This window comes from Dermacentor albipictus, chromosome 2, assembly GCF_038994185.2.
Source record: "Dermacentor albipictus isolate Rhodes 1998 colony chromosome 2, USDA_Dalb.pri_finalv2, whole genome shotgun sequence".
NCBI lineage: Eukaryota > Metazoa > Arthropoda > Arachnida > Ixodida > Ixodidae > Dermacentor > Dermacentor albipictus.
Window position 1 is genome coordinate 181,730,881 of NC_091822.1, and position 15,890 is coordinate 181,746,770.

The 15,890-nt window shown below is 42.9% G+C and overlaps 1 protein-coding gene across 4 annotated transcripts in view; it reads right to left on the minus strand.

Moving 5' to 3' along the window:
- LOC135919339 (sodium/hydrogen exchanger 2-like) overlaps positions 1-15,890 on the minus strand; it is a 378,884-nt gene that overhangs the window by 91,878 nt on the left and 271,116 nt on the right. For all 4 annotated transcript variants that reach the window (XM_065453096.2, XM_065453093.2, XM_065453094.2 and 1 more), the window contains exon 8: positions 644-725. In XM_065453096.2, the coding sequence (XP_065309168.1) occupies positions 644-725 (82 nt within the window). The remainder of the gene's footprint in view (positions 1-643; positions 726-15,890) is intronic.

A 15,890-nucleotide genomic window follows, 5' to 3' on the forward strand; every position in this document is an offset into this window, starting at 1 on the left:
ACTTTCGCCCGTGCGCACGCACCGTGCGCTCGGAACTGTTTGCGCAGTGAGTTCGCTTCGTTCACGTCCAGGGTTTTGTTTGACTTAAGACCGAGCGTCCACGCGGCCGTGTTCATTCGCCCTGCGACACGATGTTCCTTTCGTGTTAGGAGGAATTCCAGCAATCTCTCTTTGACCATGAAATACTTCCAACCTCTCCACCTAATCACCCTGCTAAGGATAGCTACCTCAGATAGAGCGGTAATATGTATGTATGTATGTATGTATGTATGTATGTATGTATGTATGTATGTATGTATGTATGTATGTATGTATGTATGTATGTATGTATGTATGTATGTATGTATGTATGTATGTATGTATGTATGTATGTATGTATGTATGTATGTATGTATGTATGTATGTATGTATGTATGTATGTATGTATGTATGTATGTATGTATGTATGTATGTATGTATGTATGTATGTATGTATGTATGTATGTATGTATGTATGTATGTATGTATGTATGTATGTATGTATGTATGTATGTATGTATGTATGTATGTATGTATGTATGTATGTATGTATGTATGTATGTATGTATGTATGTATGTTTAAGCACGCATGCATGCACGTGCAAAAGACATACGAGGCACTCACCAGCACTGCGAACAACAGGATAGTCCCGATATTGCTAAAGAAGGCACTGTCGTGAAGAGAATACGCAGACTCCAAGATGATTCTGTAAGAAGGGCAAATAAAGACAAAAGCAAGCTTTTTTGATATAATGCAGTAACAACAACAAAAGAGATTTTCTTCACACTCTCTCCCAAGGAGCACAACATAATTTCTGCTGTAGTCCCTCGAAAAAAAAAAAGATGCGTTCCGACGTCGCAGGAGCGTTAATCTATTTTAATTTCATTCTTTGAACTATGATCAAAAGGAGCAGGCCGTGGTCTTTTCCTATTTGAATGCACTCGAAGCGCTTCCCATGCCCTCAGCCACCATAACTGTCAGACGTTAACTCGGGAACATTTAAAGCACCGTTTCTATGCTTATTTACTGCGCCACGCTGCGTTTATACTTCTATTTTGCTCAGAAAGTACTTTTTTCTGCTCTGTTTCACGAAAGCAAACGGTAACTGAAATTGCGACCTGCTTTGTGCAGACTGTCATTTTAAGTGAGCGAATAGAAACAAAACTAGAACTAATGAAACCCAGACGCACGAACTTAAGAGCAGCGACTGCAATAAGAAAAAAAAAAGTAGTATGCCCCCCACTCCCCCCCACCACTGATCACACGTACGCGACGGACCAAGAAATGGCGACGGAGCAGCAGCAACAAGCAAGAACTAGCGAGTGCACAACAGACCGTATTTGTAATTATGTTTATTCAACACAAAACGCTACATTATAACCAGGATGCCGTCTTTTTCGCGAACTGCCACTTAGAGAAGAAGCTGAAAAAAAGGAGGAAACAACAAATGCATAGAAGGATATCCTATCTTATCCACAACAAATGCGGCAAGCGTCAGATGCATAAAACCCCAGGCAAACTTGAGTTAGCGAAGCGAACTATGCACTCATTAACTAATTAAGTTTAACTTTGCTCTTCACGACACGCCTTTGATAATTGACAGTACTGGTTCGTCGTTAAGGCGATGACGATGCGTTGTGTGCACGTATTAATTAGTTTCACTACGCTCGCGCGAGATTGGAGCTGCAAGTGCACAAGGTTCTCTTCACCGCCTCACAGAAAGGCACTAGCTCTGCACGTATACGTCTATGCTCCAGAGGTGTTCTAGTAGTGATACTTCCGAATCGGGTGGAATACGAATGTTCGAGAAATGCGAACTCCGAATATCGAATGAACTATCACCGCACACGTATAGTTTCCTATTTCTAAACAAGCAAGCAAGCATCAGCACGAAACGGTCTCTTTGGGGGCAAGCACGAACACTCACCACTGCCTTTATGCTACGGCGCAGTTGGTCTGGTAAAGAAAATAAAAAAAAATAGAAGAAAAACAAAATGACAACTGAGACTATGTTAATTCATTTTACTTCATTAGTAATTGTTCACGGAACTATTCAGAACTGTAAACTACCTCTGGAGTTTCAAAAACAAAGGGAAAAAAAATGTCTGGCGTTTTACGGGGCCAAAACCACGATTACGAGGCACGCGTAGCGGGAACTCCGGATCAAACACACAACTGTGGGAATTGCGATGCTTGAATCAGAATTTTTAAGGATCAAATTCAGCGTGTCAAAAATGATACGTCGAGGTTTGTGAAGTGCGAAGTTGTGAAGTGCGATACGTCGAGGTGTGAAGTGTGAAGTTGTGAAGGTGCAAAAAATAATGTCTACTGACTCAACGACGACGACGCAATGAGCACACGGTATACCAACGCAATCTTAACCAAATATGTATTATAAACGCTAGAAATAAATATGTAATCTTTAGTATCGATAATATATATGTTTTTTTACCTTGGAACAAACGGAGGATACGTCGAAGGCGCAAGCAAGTTTATCGAGCTTAGCTTCCACAAGAGAAAACATTCATTCATTCATTCATTCATTCATTCATTCATTCATTCATTCATTCATTCATTCATTCATTCATTCATTCATATCCAATCTCGCACTTCGCGAAAAGCGTTGATGACAGCGACGGAACGGTAAGTTACGGGAGTAACAGCCGCGAAAAATAAACACATAAATGTGCCAACGCCGAATTCTTGAGGGAAGAACTCATTTCCGTCGCAAAAAGATTTACTTCCGGGAGTCTATAAACGCTTCCTGAGGCGCGTGCTCTTGGCGATCGAACTTTACAAGTCGTCGTGAACAAGAGAGAAAAAAGTAACGAAGATTTGCTAGCGTCTACCGCGCAGAAAATTTAACGGGCGAACCGTGAAGTACTGCAGTCTGCGCCACGAAAGCCATTAGCGGTTTACAGAAAATAAGTAAAACTAACGACTGGGAAAGTCTCCTTGGTTCGGGTTTGACGGCGCAGCCGCACGAAACTAGGAACAACCACGCCGCCTCTGTGCGAGAAGACGGCTTGCGCAATTTGTTATTCTGTGGTGCGAGCGAAAACACCTGCCATCTTCACCGAGTCAGACACGTAGGACTTATTCAGTCGAAAGGAAACAATATTCAAGCCGAACCTAGAAAATTCGTTCAGTTTCGAGAGACCGCGCGTCTGGGTCTGCAATCGACGGTTTTCTAGAAGAAGGGAGAGCGATTAAAGAAAGAAAAAGAAAAAGAAAGAAACAATGCGGTAAAAATTACGCAAACAGCCGAGAAGTACAAACCTCGCAGAATCGCGCCAGTAGTATGATGTTCACTCGAGGAGAACATTTCGCTGGAATGCACAGAGTGAAAATGAGTGGCGATAACAGAGGTAACTGAAAGTCAACAATTCTGAACTTCGCTTTTCGCTTGCTTTGAAGGGAACAAAACATAGACGTAAGGAAGGGCTGCACTTACGTTCTTGCATGAGTGAAGTGAATGAGTGAAGGGAAGTGGCTGAAGTGAGTGGGTGGGTGAAGAAAGTGAGTGAGTGAGAAGGGTGAGTGAGTGAATGAGTGAGCGAGTGAGTGAGAAGAGTGAGTAGAGTGAGTGAGTGAGTGAGTGAGTGAGTGAGTGAGTGAGTGAGTGAGTGAGTGAGTGAGTGAGTGAGTGAGTGGAGTGAGTGAGCGAGTGGAGTGAGTGAGTGAGTGAGTGAGTGAGTGAGTGAGTGAGTGAGTGAGTGAGTGAGTGAGTGAGTGAGTGAGTGAGTGAGTGAGTGAGTGAGTGGAGCTAATGAGTGAGTGAGTGAGTGAGTAAGTGGAGTTAGTGAGTATAGAGTGAGGTGAGTGCGTGAGCAAAACGTGCGCATGAAGAGTGCGTGTACAGTTGAGTTGCGGAGGGGCAATTCCGAAGTTGGAATAATGCCGGGAACATATTATATTCTCAAATAATCAACATGGAATGGGAATGGAACGATGGCACCAGTTCGGCAAATGGAATTTGAGCCCAAGATTCGGGAACGAAGTTGGAATGGACATAGTTGCGAACGCTAAACGTTGATTTTAAACGTGACGACAAAACCAGTATGTGTGTTATTAAGACTAAACTAGACTTGATCAATTTCTTACGCTTCCCAACTTTTTCTCAACGGGGCTCTTTCAGTATTTACCTATGGGCGACTGTCATTGCCACGGTAATTATAGAAAACACGGCGTCCTACACTTTTCCTACACTTCTGCTAGACCAAAAACCTCTGTTGTTACAGTGGTGAAGTGCATTTAAAGCCAAACATTTAGAGAGTTATCTCCCTAAATGTTCGTGAGGGAGTTGACTTAGTTAGCTCCCTAGTTTTAAATGAACTCCTTACATTTCGTTAAAGGCTTTAGTTGCCATGAATTATATGATTTAACAAGAGAATTCCTGACCCACGGCAATGGAATTCAGGCCAAAAACGGACAAGTCGCAAACGGCTCTACCCGGCACGAGCCGCCACGGTGATTTGGAAAGCACTGCATGTTTGGAATGAGTTACACTATCGAGATTACAGAAGGCATGATAACAGGTTATTATTAACCTCCCTGAGCACCTGTTATTATGTCAGTGAATGTGAAATAATAACACAAGACTTCAGCGATTCTTTCGGCTCTGAATTCATTTACTGCGACCGCAGTATATTCTTTGAAGACCACCACCTTAATTTTGTTTGCCTGCTTTTCCCCTCAATAATCGCGCTGAACCACTCTGAAGGCCACGGTGCAAGATTTATTTTATACTTTCCTGTGCTCTAATGATTGACGATTTGAGAGATTATAAGCAACAACGTCCTGCGGAGATAAGAGGCCACAAGGCGCGTTTGTACTTCTGCGAAAAAAAAAAGATACAGCATGTAATATTATTTGCTAAGCTGTTAAAAACTTCAAAAATGTTTTTAGTTATTCTTACACTTACACTTACTCCCCGCCACAATGAGTAAACAACTGTGGAGAAAGCGTGTCATCCCCTGGAAATGGAGGAACGGAATGGACTGGCTCAGCAACACTATGAAAGGCACGCTAGTGAAACTTATGGCCCCACTTAGTAGCGCAGTGGCCGGGTGCGAATTGCAAAAAAAAAACGGGAAAAAAAAGAAGAAGAAGCAGAAGAAAAAGAAGAAGCAGAGAGAGAGAGAGAGAGAGGGGGGGGGGTTGATGAAAGCTCGTGAAACAATGCAAGGGCGTATAGTTTGGTCGTGCTTACGGTGCTCTCCGTATAATTCCATGCGCGCTTTTCTAACGCGAAGAACTTTTCTGGTCCATTTGATGAGTGGAATCAAATTATGAATATTGCTTGGTGTTTTATTTTGCTTAGTTTTCTTCCATTTTTCTTTCTGCCTATCCGTGAACACACGCTCTCTACATCCATATTTCGGTCTTTTGGATTCACGACTGGGCTCCATCTGCATCATAACTGGTGCTTTCAAGTATGAGAAAGGAACATTAGGTGCTGAGAATTTACGGGCCATTATATTGCTGCCGAGCTATTGTCATTAGCCACAACGTTAAAAAAAGGCAGGAAGGTACGATTTTCTTGCGGCTACATTTTTCGTCCTTTCGGGTATGCTTTGCTTGTCAGACTTCTGGAATATCATTTAGGTGAAGAATGGGAAAAAGCTTAAGAGAACATATATGCAGGGTGTTTCAACGAACACTTCCAAAATTTTTTAAAGGATTGCGTGTGGAAGATAGCTCAATTCTAGTTCATGAGGTTGTCTACTCAAAGTGGCGGACACTACTTGCATAAAATATTTTAATGCATAATCACGCAATTACCAAAAATTCACAAATTATTTGATCTTATCAAGAAAACACTGTATTATGCATTCAAGCACAAAAGTAACTGAAACGCCAATGCATTTCTCCGCGAAATTTGGGAATTAATATCTCGAAACTGGTGCCATCCTAAGAATACGTTCCAAGTGGATCCGCCTTGCGAACTCCACTGCTATAACTTGTAAATTGCAATATGGGTCATAAGGTAATTAGTTTAGAAGTTAATGAGCGAACTTATGTTAATTACTCGATTATGCATTTCAATTTTCTTGTGCAAGAAGTATCTGCCGCTTCGAGTAGACCACCTCGTGAACCTTCAATAATTTTTTAGTGTTCGCTGGGAGACCCTGTATAGCAGACGACGCACACGGGTACCCCTATGTGTCGTGTGCTGTATGCCCGGCGTATAACACCGTTTTTTACTTTACTCCAAGTACCCTCGCAATACTAGCGCATGCTATTCATATGCTTCTAACTGGAAACTCTAATGAGCCAAGAGAAGCTCAATACTAGCAAAACTTCTTTTAAAGAAAAGCGTCGTCAACCGACCATAATTAACACTCCACTGACACACTTTGTTTAACATTTTGCTCCACACATCACGAAATCGAATTTAATCGCAGAACTATAATTTTAATTTTTCATTTCGTAAGGTGTTGCAGGGTCTTGCGATTACCTGAACGCGGGAAAAGTACCCAACATATTCGAGAAATATCTGCAGTCTTAAATTTCAGGAAAGGAAAGCCATGAGCACTCTTCATTGTTCAGCAACAGCACCATAAGCTAATTCAAAACTGGGTGCAGACGTGGCTGTGTATGATATGTGATGCTGTTCGTACTGTGTCTTTCATAGTTTATTTATTTATTTATTTATTTATTTATTTATTTATTTATTTATTTAGAAGCACGTTACAGGCCCTGCATAGGGCAGTGAGTAGGGGGGAGGGGGCATAACAACAATATGCAGTAACTGAACAAGGGGAGCTAAAGTAAAAGAAACTATAAATAAAAGCCAGCAACCTACAACAACAAAAAAAAGAAGGAAAAAGAAGGAACAGCAGAGTGCATCAGTTGGCGCACAGATGCGCCGCGACACAGTAATTGCACACAAAAAGAAAACCCAAGATTATAGGACACACAAGCATAACTGCACAGCATAAACACGCAAGACAGAAATTATGTGAAAAACGCGCGCAGGTGATCACGGAACCTTTCACGGCCTGTTGTGGGAACCGTTTCAAGGGAGAGACCATTCCAGTGAGCAACAAAATTTTTTCTGTAATGCCGCTTTTATGTTTTCGCTGTCGCGCAGTAATGTAATCGTACGTGTATTAATTATCCTACTCATTCGCAAATAAAACAATGCGCCAAGGCATACAAAACTGTACAACTATGTAACTTTCATACCTGTTCAAGATAAAAGGAGTACGTGGCACCATGTTTGTGCACCAACAGCTCCCTTCATTGTGTCGATAATACAAAAAATAATTATGATAATTCAAAACTCCCAGCTTTTTACGTCGATGCCTTTTGCACCAGCATTGTTAGTCCTATTAGCCGAAAACAAATGGCAAATGTTGGTGGAGAATGCTTCGGAATTTTATTGGCGCACCATATTTGCGATATTTTATGATTCGGAATTACTCGCATGTTTCGCGTGTGAAAAGAAGTCACCGTGATCATATTTTTTTAGTCCTGACTGGCTAGCTAACATCTCATTTGCTCATACCAACGAAAAAAAAAGGAAAAGAGAGAGTCACGCTTTTACTCTTTACTCGATATCTTCAAAAATAAAATAAAAACAATTCCACGATTCCACGAAGCATTAAGGCCCCACTTAAATCTACAGTTCCCCTTTTACTCTGTTACGGGTGTACCGCTGCTTCTTCCAACACTAGGTAACTGCAATTTTTATGCCTGAACTGATATGTTCGTTTGTTTATCTCTTGATCTGTTTGTTTAGGTCAGTCCTGGGCATCTCAAAACGCCTAGCATGCTGTCGCAATGTTATCCCAGGGTTTTCAACTGAACACGCACACCATCGATGAGACAGGAGCACTCGAGAGCTCAATGGGCGTTACGGACACGCTGTTCCGACAACTACAAACAAAATACCGATAAGAGCGCAAAGCTACATAGCTCGATAAACGCGGTCGAACGTACAGTTCCAACGAAAACAGCTTTTGAGCGCGACCAAGGGGTTCTTTTCTTTTTCTGATTGGCTTTGTTTTAGTTTGAACGAAAAGACGAGAACAACAACAAAAAAAGGTGAAATCGCTTTTTGTATGAGGTCTGAAAACCTTTTTATCAAGTCAGGAAGGCGCACTTGCACAACTACCTGAAAGCACCCAAGTACGTTATGTATGTATAATATATACCCTACAGCTGTTGACATATTCCCGAGCATGCCCGCACTGTCAGAAAGAAAAGTTTGCCCACGAAGAAGCTGAATATACGGATATACGGTCGTTAGACAGAAAACACCGAAAACAAACATGACGTGTTCGCAAAAAAAAGAAAAAAAAAAGAAAAGAAAAAAGCCCGACGAGTTTCTTTGGGGGGGGGGGGAGAGGGGGGAGCAGCAACACTAAACTGCTTCTTGTGTTGATGGAGTGTCTATACATGATGACACCGCACTAAATAAACGCATACAGCAACAGAAAGGCGCCGCTGACAAATTATTTTCACGCCGCTTCAAATGAAACAGCGCAAAAGTAGCGAAAAAAAAATTATGGCGTTTTACGTGCCAAAACAACTTTCTGATTATGAGGCACGCCGTAAAGGAGGACTCCGGAAATTTCGACCACCTGGGGTTCTTTAACGTGCACCTAAATCTAAGTACGCAAAAGTAGCGAAGGGAGTAGTCTAACATGCTACAGCTTTAAGGTTTGAGCTAGTATCCTGAAATTACGTGTCCCTGCATACGTGCTTGTTATGTGCCTGTGTCTAGTGAACCAATAAATAAAGGAATAAAGAAATGAATGCAGGGATGGAGCAAATAAAAAAGGCATACTTGTATAAAGGAAGGAATTATTGGTGGAAACGAATGAAGAAATTAAGAAAGAAGAAATGAATGAAGCAATGGAGTAAGGAAATAATGCAAGAAGCAATTAAGTAAGGACTGAATTAATGAAGGAAATGAACGAATGAAGGAAGTGATGAAAGAATGAAGAAAAGAAGGAGGGAATCAAGCTATGGAGTTATGAAGGAAGGGAAAGCGTGCATCAAGAAAATAAAGATGGAAAGATTTAACGCAGTAACCGAATGAATAAAAGACGGGATGAAAGAAATAAGGCATTAAGGAAAGAAAGAATGCAAGAAGGAACTAAGGCGGGAAGAAATTAGTGAAACGAACTAATGAACAAAGGAAATGAGAAATAAAATAACGAAACGAGGAAGATGATAAAGGACAGGAAAGAACAAAAGCTGAAAAATAAAAGGCAGAATGACGTAGGGAAGGAAATCAAAGACAAGGACAAAAGACATGTAAGAAAGAAAGAAAGGAAGAAAGAAACAAAGAAAGAAAGGTGACTCGGTCTAGTACACAGAGGTTGAGCAAGACCAGACCGGCCTGTCGCTGCAGTCATTTCGCAGTGGGCACGATAACAATAGCAGGCGCTTGCATTGCATGCGCCACGTCGTAAACAGATCAATTGGAGCCGGGATACAAGGCGCGGCAGTAGGACGCAACGCGAAGGGTCATTCGGAAGGGCCTTTCTTGCGCGTCCGATGTGCCGCGCGGTGAAACCCGAGAACAAAAGGTGCGTATACGAATTCCGGAAAAGAACGTGGAACAGCGTAGGGAGAAGAATAGAAGCAGCTAACGGCAAGCACACTGCAGATAAAAAAAAAGAAACGAGAAAAGAAGCACCATGACACATAAAAAATAAATACAAAGGCCGTACAGCGTTGATTTCAAATCAAAATAGAAGCGCAAGGATACAGGTTTCTTTCTATTACTCCACCGCTGATGTTATGAATAAAAGGAGTGAGAATTAAGTTCTTTCCCTGCTGCAAAAGATCAATCAATCAAACAATCAATCATAGAAACGTTCTGTATCAGAATATCTCTGCACCGGACTCTGTCACCTCCAAAGTCATTAACGTCTAGTGATCTGGTGGAGATCTGTTTTCATCTGCCGAAAAAGCTCTATAGATGGAAAAAATAAAGTTTACTGGTTGCTGGATTGACTGACTGAGATATCATTCGATCGATTGACTTGATTGATTGGAAGACCAATTTACGAACATGCAGGTAACGTTGCTTCGATTTTTAAAGGATTGTTGCTAGACCTTTGAGAAACCCTGCATACATGCGGTTAGTGAGTTGGTTTCTACTAAACGCTTAAGCACCTTAGCTCGGAGGCATTACAGCGATGTGGGTGCTTATGGTCATCCTCTGCCGCCCACAAAACGGAACAAGAGAATGCGGTGCGCAGGAACCGGTCCTAAATAAATAAATAAATAAATAAATAAATAAATAAATAAATAAATAAATAAATAAATAAATAAATAAAATGTGGAAGCGTTTGTGGAAGGGGCGGCTATCTCTGGCGATTGCTTTCGGATATATAGTGTTCCTTTCGCGATATTTCGCGAGATTCAACCCACGAGAGTCAATGACAGGTTCGTTCTCTCATTTGCCCGATCCTTGTGCGCATGCGTCCAACGACGACGCTCGCGAAATCTCGCGAAAGCGACACCATCTCTGAAAGTGATCGCCGGAAAATGCCTCCCCAGGTATGGCAGCTAGACGGGGAATTGGGAGCACTGGGGCGGATAGCCCACGGCACTGAGTGTACCAGTAATTAATGACAACGATAGGGGGCGCTTGCGCGGCTTTTTAGATGACAGATGACAGCATGTGCTTGCTGCGGTAAAGCTGAGGAAACTATGGAGCATGTTTTATTAGAATGTGAAGACGTCTACCCAGTGGCCGATTTAGGCACCACTTGGGTTCCACCACTTAGGCACCACTTGAAGCCCTTGGGTTCAGCGAGAGCAGTGGAAAAGTAAACATGTCCGCAATAGGCATTAGTAAGAGGCGATTGGAGGATTGGTGGAAGTAGGGAAACGACAAAAAACGGAGACGTACAAAAGCACAGTTCGCAAGAGGGGATCACAAAATTTGGGCGTGATAGTTTATAGTGATGTTTCTGCTTTTTTATTGTTTAACCTAGGTAGGACATTAGGCAGTATCTTGGTGGCACAACTCACCACCCCGTTCCAGAGGGGTCGCTCATAACATCCATCCATCCAGACGCCCGTTTTCCACCTTTCATATGATAGCCGGAAAGTGAACGGCCGCATACTGAAGAGGTAAAACTAATTATCCTTGAACGCTGCGCATGCTTTAAAACATTTAAAGAAGGTACCAGTATGTTGTTCAAATGACCGTGTACTCAGGAGCTTGGCAGTTAAGCTCAGTCGGAGCGCCTGGCACCGCAGCATGAGCATCTTTCTTGCAGAGTTCAATTTAGCATTCCCATCTGCTCGCTAAGCGCGGACAAGCGCCCAACTAACATTATAAGCGAAACGGCGACATCGAATAAGCATACGATATCGTTCACGTCACCAAAACGCCGCACTTCGCAACGCGCTCGCTTAGGTCACCTAAAAGGTCACCGCGGAAGTAGCGCCATCTACGCAGCGACAGCCGCGCCACCGCTGCTGGCATAATTTTCTACTACGCCCAGCGGCCGCCAGTGCTTCCCCCCGTCCCCCCACCATATCCCATAACTTATTCAAAAGAGAAAAGAAAAGAAAAGGCTATAGCCAGTTAAGCTTACCGATCTTTCTCCTTTGAGCTTTGTGCAGTTCTTTGACGACTATAGCAAATCAAACGAACCGTACTTACAAAGCCGCCGGTTTTCTCTCTCTCTCTCTCTTTTATCTCTCTCTTTTATCTCTCTCTCCATGCCACTGAGTATAACTGCGCTGACGGACGTCCTGACTACTGCTCCTTGCTCGAAGCCCCGCGGTGCTCCCCAACTTGGGAAACCGGTAGCATTCTCAGAAGGAATTGTTGACTGCGCCTTTGTCGAGGGAGAAAATCAGAAGCTTATCCGTTTCACACAACGCTGATCTTTATTTCTTCCTTCCTTCCTTTCTTTTCCTTTCTTTCTTTCTTTCTTTCTTTCTTTCTTTCTTTCTTTCTTTCTTTCTTTTCCCCCTTTTTTTTTTGAAGCAAACTTACCCTGGAGATCACTGGTTTCGTTTCTCGAAGGTAGTTCTGATTCAGCCTATGGCTTTATACTAAAACTGTCTGAAAGGGAACGACCAAGTCGGGTGTAGAAAGAAAAGAAGCGGTTTCAAACCTGAACGTTTTCATACATGAAAGATCCATAATATATATATATATATATATATATATATATATATATATATATATATATATATATATATATATATATATATATATATATATATATATATATATATATATATATATATATATATATATATATATATATTACTTCCTTGAGATTAAGCAGCCCAACTTCAATTTTTAATGCACACGATGAGCAAAGCGATGCAGGGTTTTTAGGTTTAAGGGATACGAAACAATGAATATAAGTCACAAGCACTAAGCCCGAACACATGCAGGCACAAAATGCTGTGATCATCTGTGCACGTCACTGCTCGTTATCATGAAATTGTCATTTTGATTATTAATAATATTATATGATACATCATGTCATGTTAACGTCAATGGCCAAGTAAACGTGTTCTTTTTGCATGGCAACTAGCGGCGTCCTTAAAGGACCAGTATAAGGACCACTCCTTATTGATTGTTTTATTAATGACGTTCTTTCCGCTATTCGGCATTATTTTCTTCTCTATACCAATGACATCAAGCTGTTAAAGAAAATTCACAATGTCGATGACTGTCGCATCCTGCAGTCGGAGCTATTTTCCTTTTCTAAATGGCGCAACGATAATAACCACACCTTGAGCGCGCTTACGACCAAAGTCACGACTTTCACTCACGGAACGGCACGCATTTCTTTTTCTTATTACGTAGATCCTGTACTATTGTGTAAGGTCCGTGAGATCAATAATCTCGGTGTACATTTATTGAGATAGCAGTTATATAGGCACTCCAAGCGGATTTCTGCCGTCGCCGTCGCCGTGAGGTTCCGTATAAAGTCTACGGGCGAAGTGAAGGCGTGCGAGGGTGGGCAGACGATCGCGGCTCAATCTCGCACACGAAATGGAGGAAAGCGGGGAGAAAGCACGTCGTCTTCAATCGCGCGCAAAAAACCGGGGGGAGGGGGGAGAGGAGGGGCGCGTTCTACTCCGAGTGGCACGGGCGGCCGCCCGCGCCCGGGCCGCCGTATCTTGAAAGCAATCTGCGACGGGGCGCAGTCGGCCGTGCGCTGCGTTGTCGCGGCATAGTTCGCGTTGGTGCGTGACGCATCAGGAAGGTCAGTACGCTCGCTGCTGCTGCCGCGGTTCCTCACTCCAGCGTTTTGATAGCGAGTTTCCGCGGAGTGAGCTGGGTTCATGTTTACTTGATCGCGCGTGACACCACGCTTGTTAATTTAGTCACTATGCCTATCTTTACAAGTTTATGCGGCTGATAAAAACTACTATCCCTACTTCGTGTAGCTGTCCACTAATTCGCTGTCGCAATCGATCCTTCGCGTTTTCGGTGAAACTGCGACTTTTTAAATACAAACTTACACTTTGTGCTCGCATTAAACGCCTTGCAATGCGGGGTATGCGCTCTTTTGGCTCTGTTTGCAAACTCTCGAGGGAATTCAATACTCGCACACCATTTCGCAAATTGTACACAATATGCATTCTACAACTCGAATACGCGTCGGTCGTCTGGAATTGCATTTCTAGATCCAACAGTGACGATGTACGACGGGTCCAGAAGTTTCGAAGCATATGCCATCACCGCTTCGCTAACATGGACACTGTACCTTGTTCTCGCACAGTTGGATTATTGTCACTGCCCTTACTTGGCGCCGAGAGAATCTCCCTGACATGTTTCTTTTCAAACACCTTCATGGTATTCTCACTTAGCTGCGCCGTACTCCTCAAATTTTATTATGTTTTGTATTCCCCGCGAGATCACCAGAGAACATAGACTTTTTCATTTTCTTGTCTGTCATCACCATCGCTCAGCCGGCCACCGAGTACTGAGTCTTTATAACGCTTATTTTCATGGGCTCGATATTTTTAATATCTTGCTGTCATTTTTCTTTTCTCAGCTTTGCGTTGCTGCGTCATAGTTTCACAAATTGTTGAACTACCATTCTCCTTCTCTTTCTTTTGCATTTACCATCCGCTTTGTTGTATGAGCACTCTTTTGGCGTGACCCATGGCCTTTTGTCTAGAACTCTCTTCTTTTCAGAATGATTGTTATTAATAATTGATGCCTTTTTTTTCTTATAATCACAGGCAGCTTTTTTGTCTTTTGATGATTAGCTTATTAATGCAATACACCTTTAATAATGCGTGCGTGCGCCAGCCCTCATACCTTAGGGTTCGTCCTGGGCAAGACAAATAAATGATTGATTGATTGATTTATCGATGATGTCCGCATATTTAAAAACGATCACAAAAAGGAACCGTATAGCTAGCTGGCAGCTGCCATCAAACACTTGTCGGCTCCTGAAGACTATATGATCTAATACATGAAAACAAACAAAGAAACAAACCAAAACGAAAAATCCGGCAGATCCCACGCCTACCAAGTTAACGAAACGACCATGAGAGAACCAAGACGATAGATAGATAGATAGATAGATAGATAGATAGATAGATAGATAGATAGATAGATAGATAGATAGATAGATAGATAGATAGATAGATAGATAGATAGATAGATAGATAGATAGATAGATAGACAGACAGATAGACAGATAGACAGCAGATAGATAGATAGATAGATAGATAGATAGATAGATAGATAGATAGATAGATAGATAGATAGATAGATAGATAGATAGATAGATAGATAGATAGATAGATAGATAGATAGATAGATAGATAGATAGATAGATAGATAGATAGATGTTTAGACGCTTGGCGAACGCCTCCTCAATAGCACAAGGTCGGTGCACTACGATCTGTGACTACGTGCTATACTATACACATAATCTAACGGAGACGCTCCCGAGTAAGCCGCCGTGATTTCGACGTCACTACTTTCGTCACGCCAGGCTTGGAAATGGAAATTTCAGTCCAAGTGCGAGGGCTAATCAGAACGTCAGTGCGCCTGTTTTCTTAGCCAAATTACGGCTGTAAATGCGAAGTCAATTTATATATTCCCAGCGGTGGACCTTACTTGGACCGGCCCGGCCCTATCTGCCGGTAGCTCTGCGGCACGGCACCGCCGTCATTTGAAGGTGGCGGCTGTGCTTGCGCTTCACACGTCCACGGCATACGAGCAAGGAAGTGTGATTAGTTTTCTATGGAGCAAGGGACGAACGCCCATCGAAATCCGCAGGGGAAATGCAGTCCACGTATGAAGTGCGAGGTGGTGGTGGTGTGAGTTCGCCAAGGGACGTGAAGGGTTGCATGACAATGAGCGTTCGGGGAGGCCGCGTGCGTCGATGACTGACGACCACATTTCTCGAGTTGTGCTGCGACGGGACAAATGTCTGAACCGGTGTGGGGACTACGTAGACAAATAGGGTAAGGTACGTAGAATAGCGTGCATATCTGTAATTGCCCGCATGTACCTTATTTTGGCTAATAAAACATAGGGTCAAAGACTTTCTGATCCGCCCTCGGAGCGCGGTGTCACGAGGTAGAATGCACGGACCTGCTATCTAGGAGACGCTGGTTTAGCACAGTGGGTAAGGCACTCGGCCTCTGACCGTGGGGTGGTAGGCTCGGAACTCACTACTCGCGACGTTTTTCCTTTCGCATTTATTTTGTTTGTTATGCAATAATTTCTTTATAGCGATTACTTAGGCCCAGTTACAATGCAGGCGTGAGCTTGCGCGGACAAGTAACGCGCGGAGAACACAGGCCTCCGAGAGCGGGGGTGACGTGGCGTCGCGGCGATGCCCTCTCCCCTCACGCAACGCCAGGCGCACCAGCAGGCGTACCCTTTCGCCCGCGCACG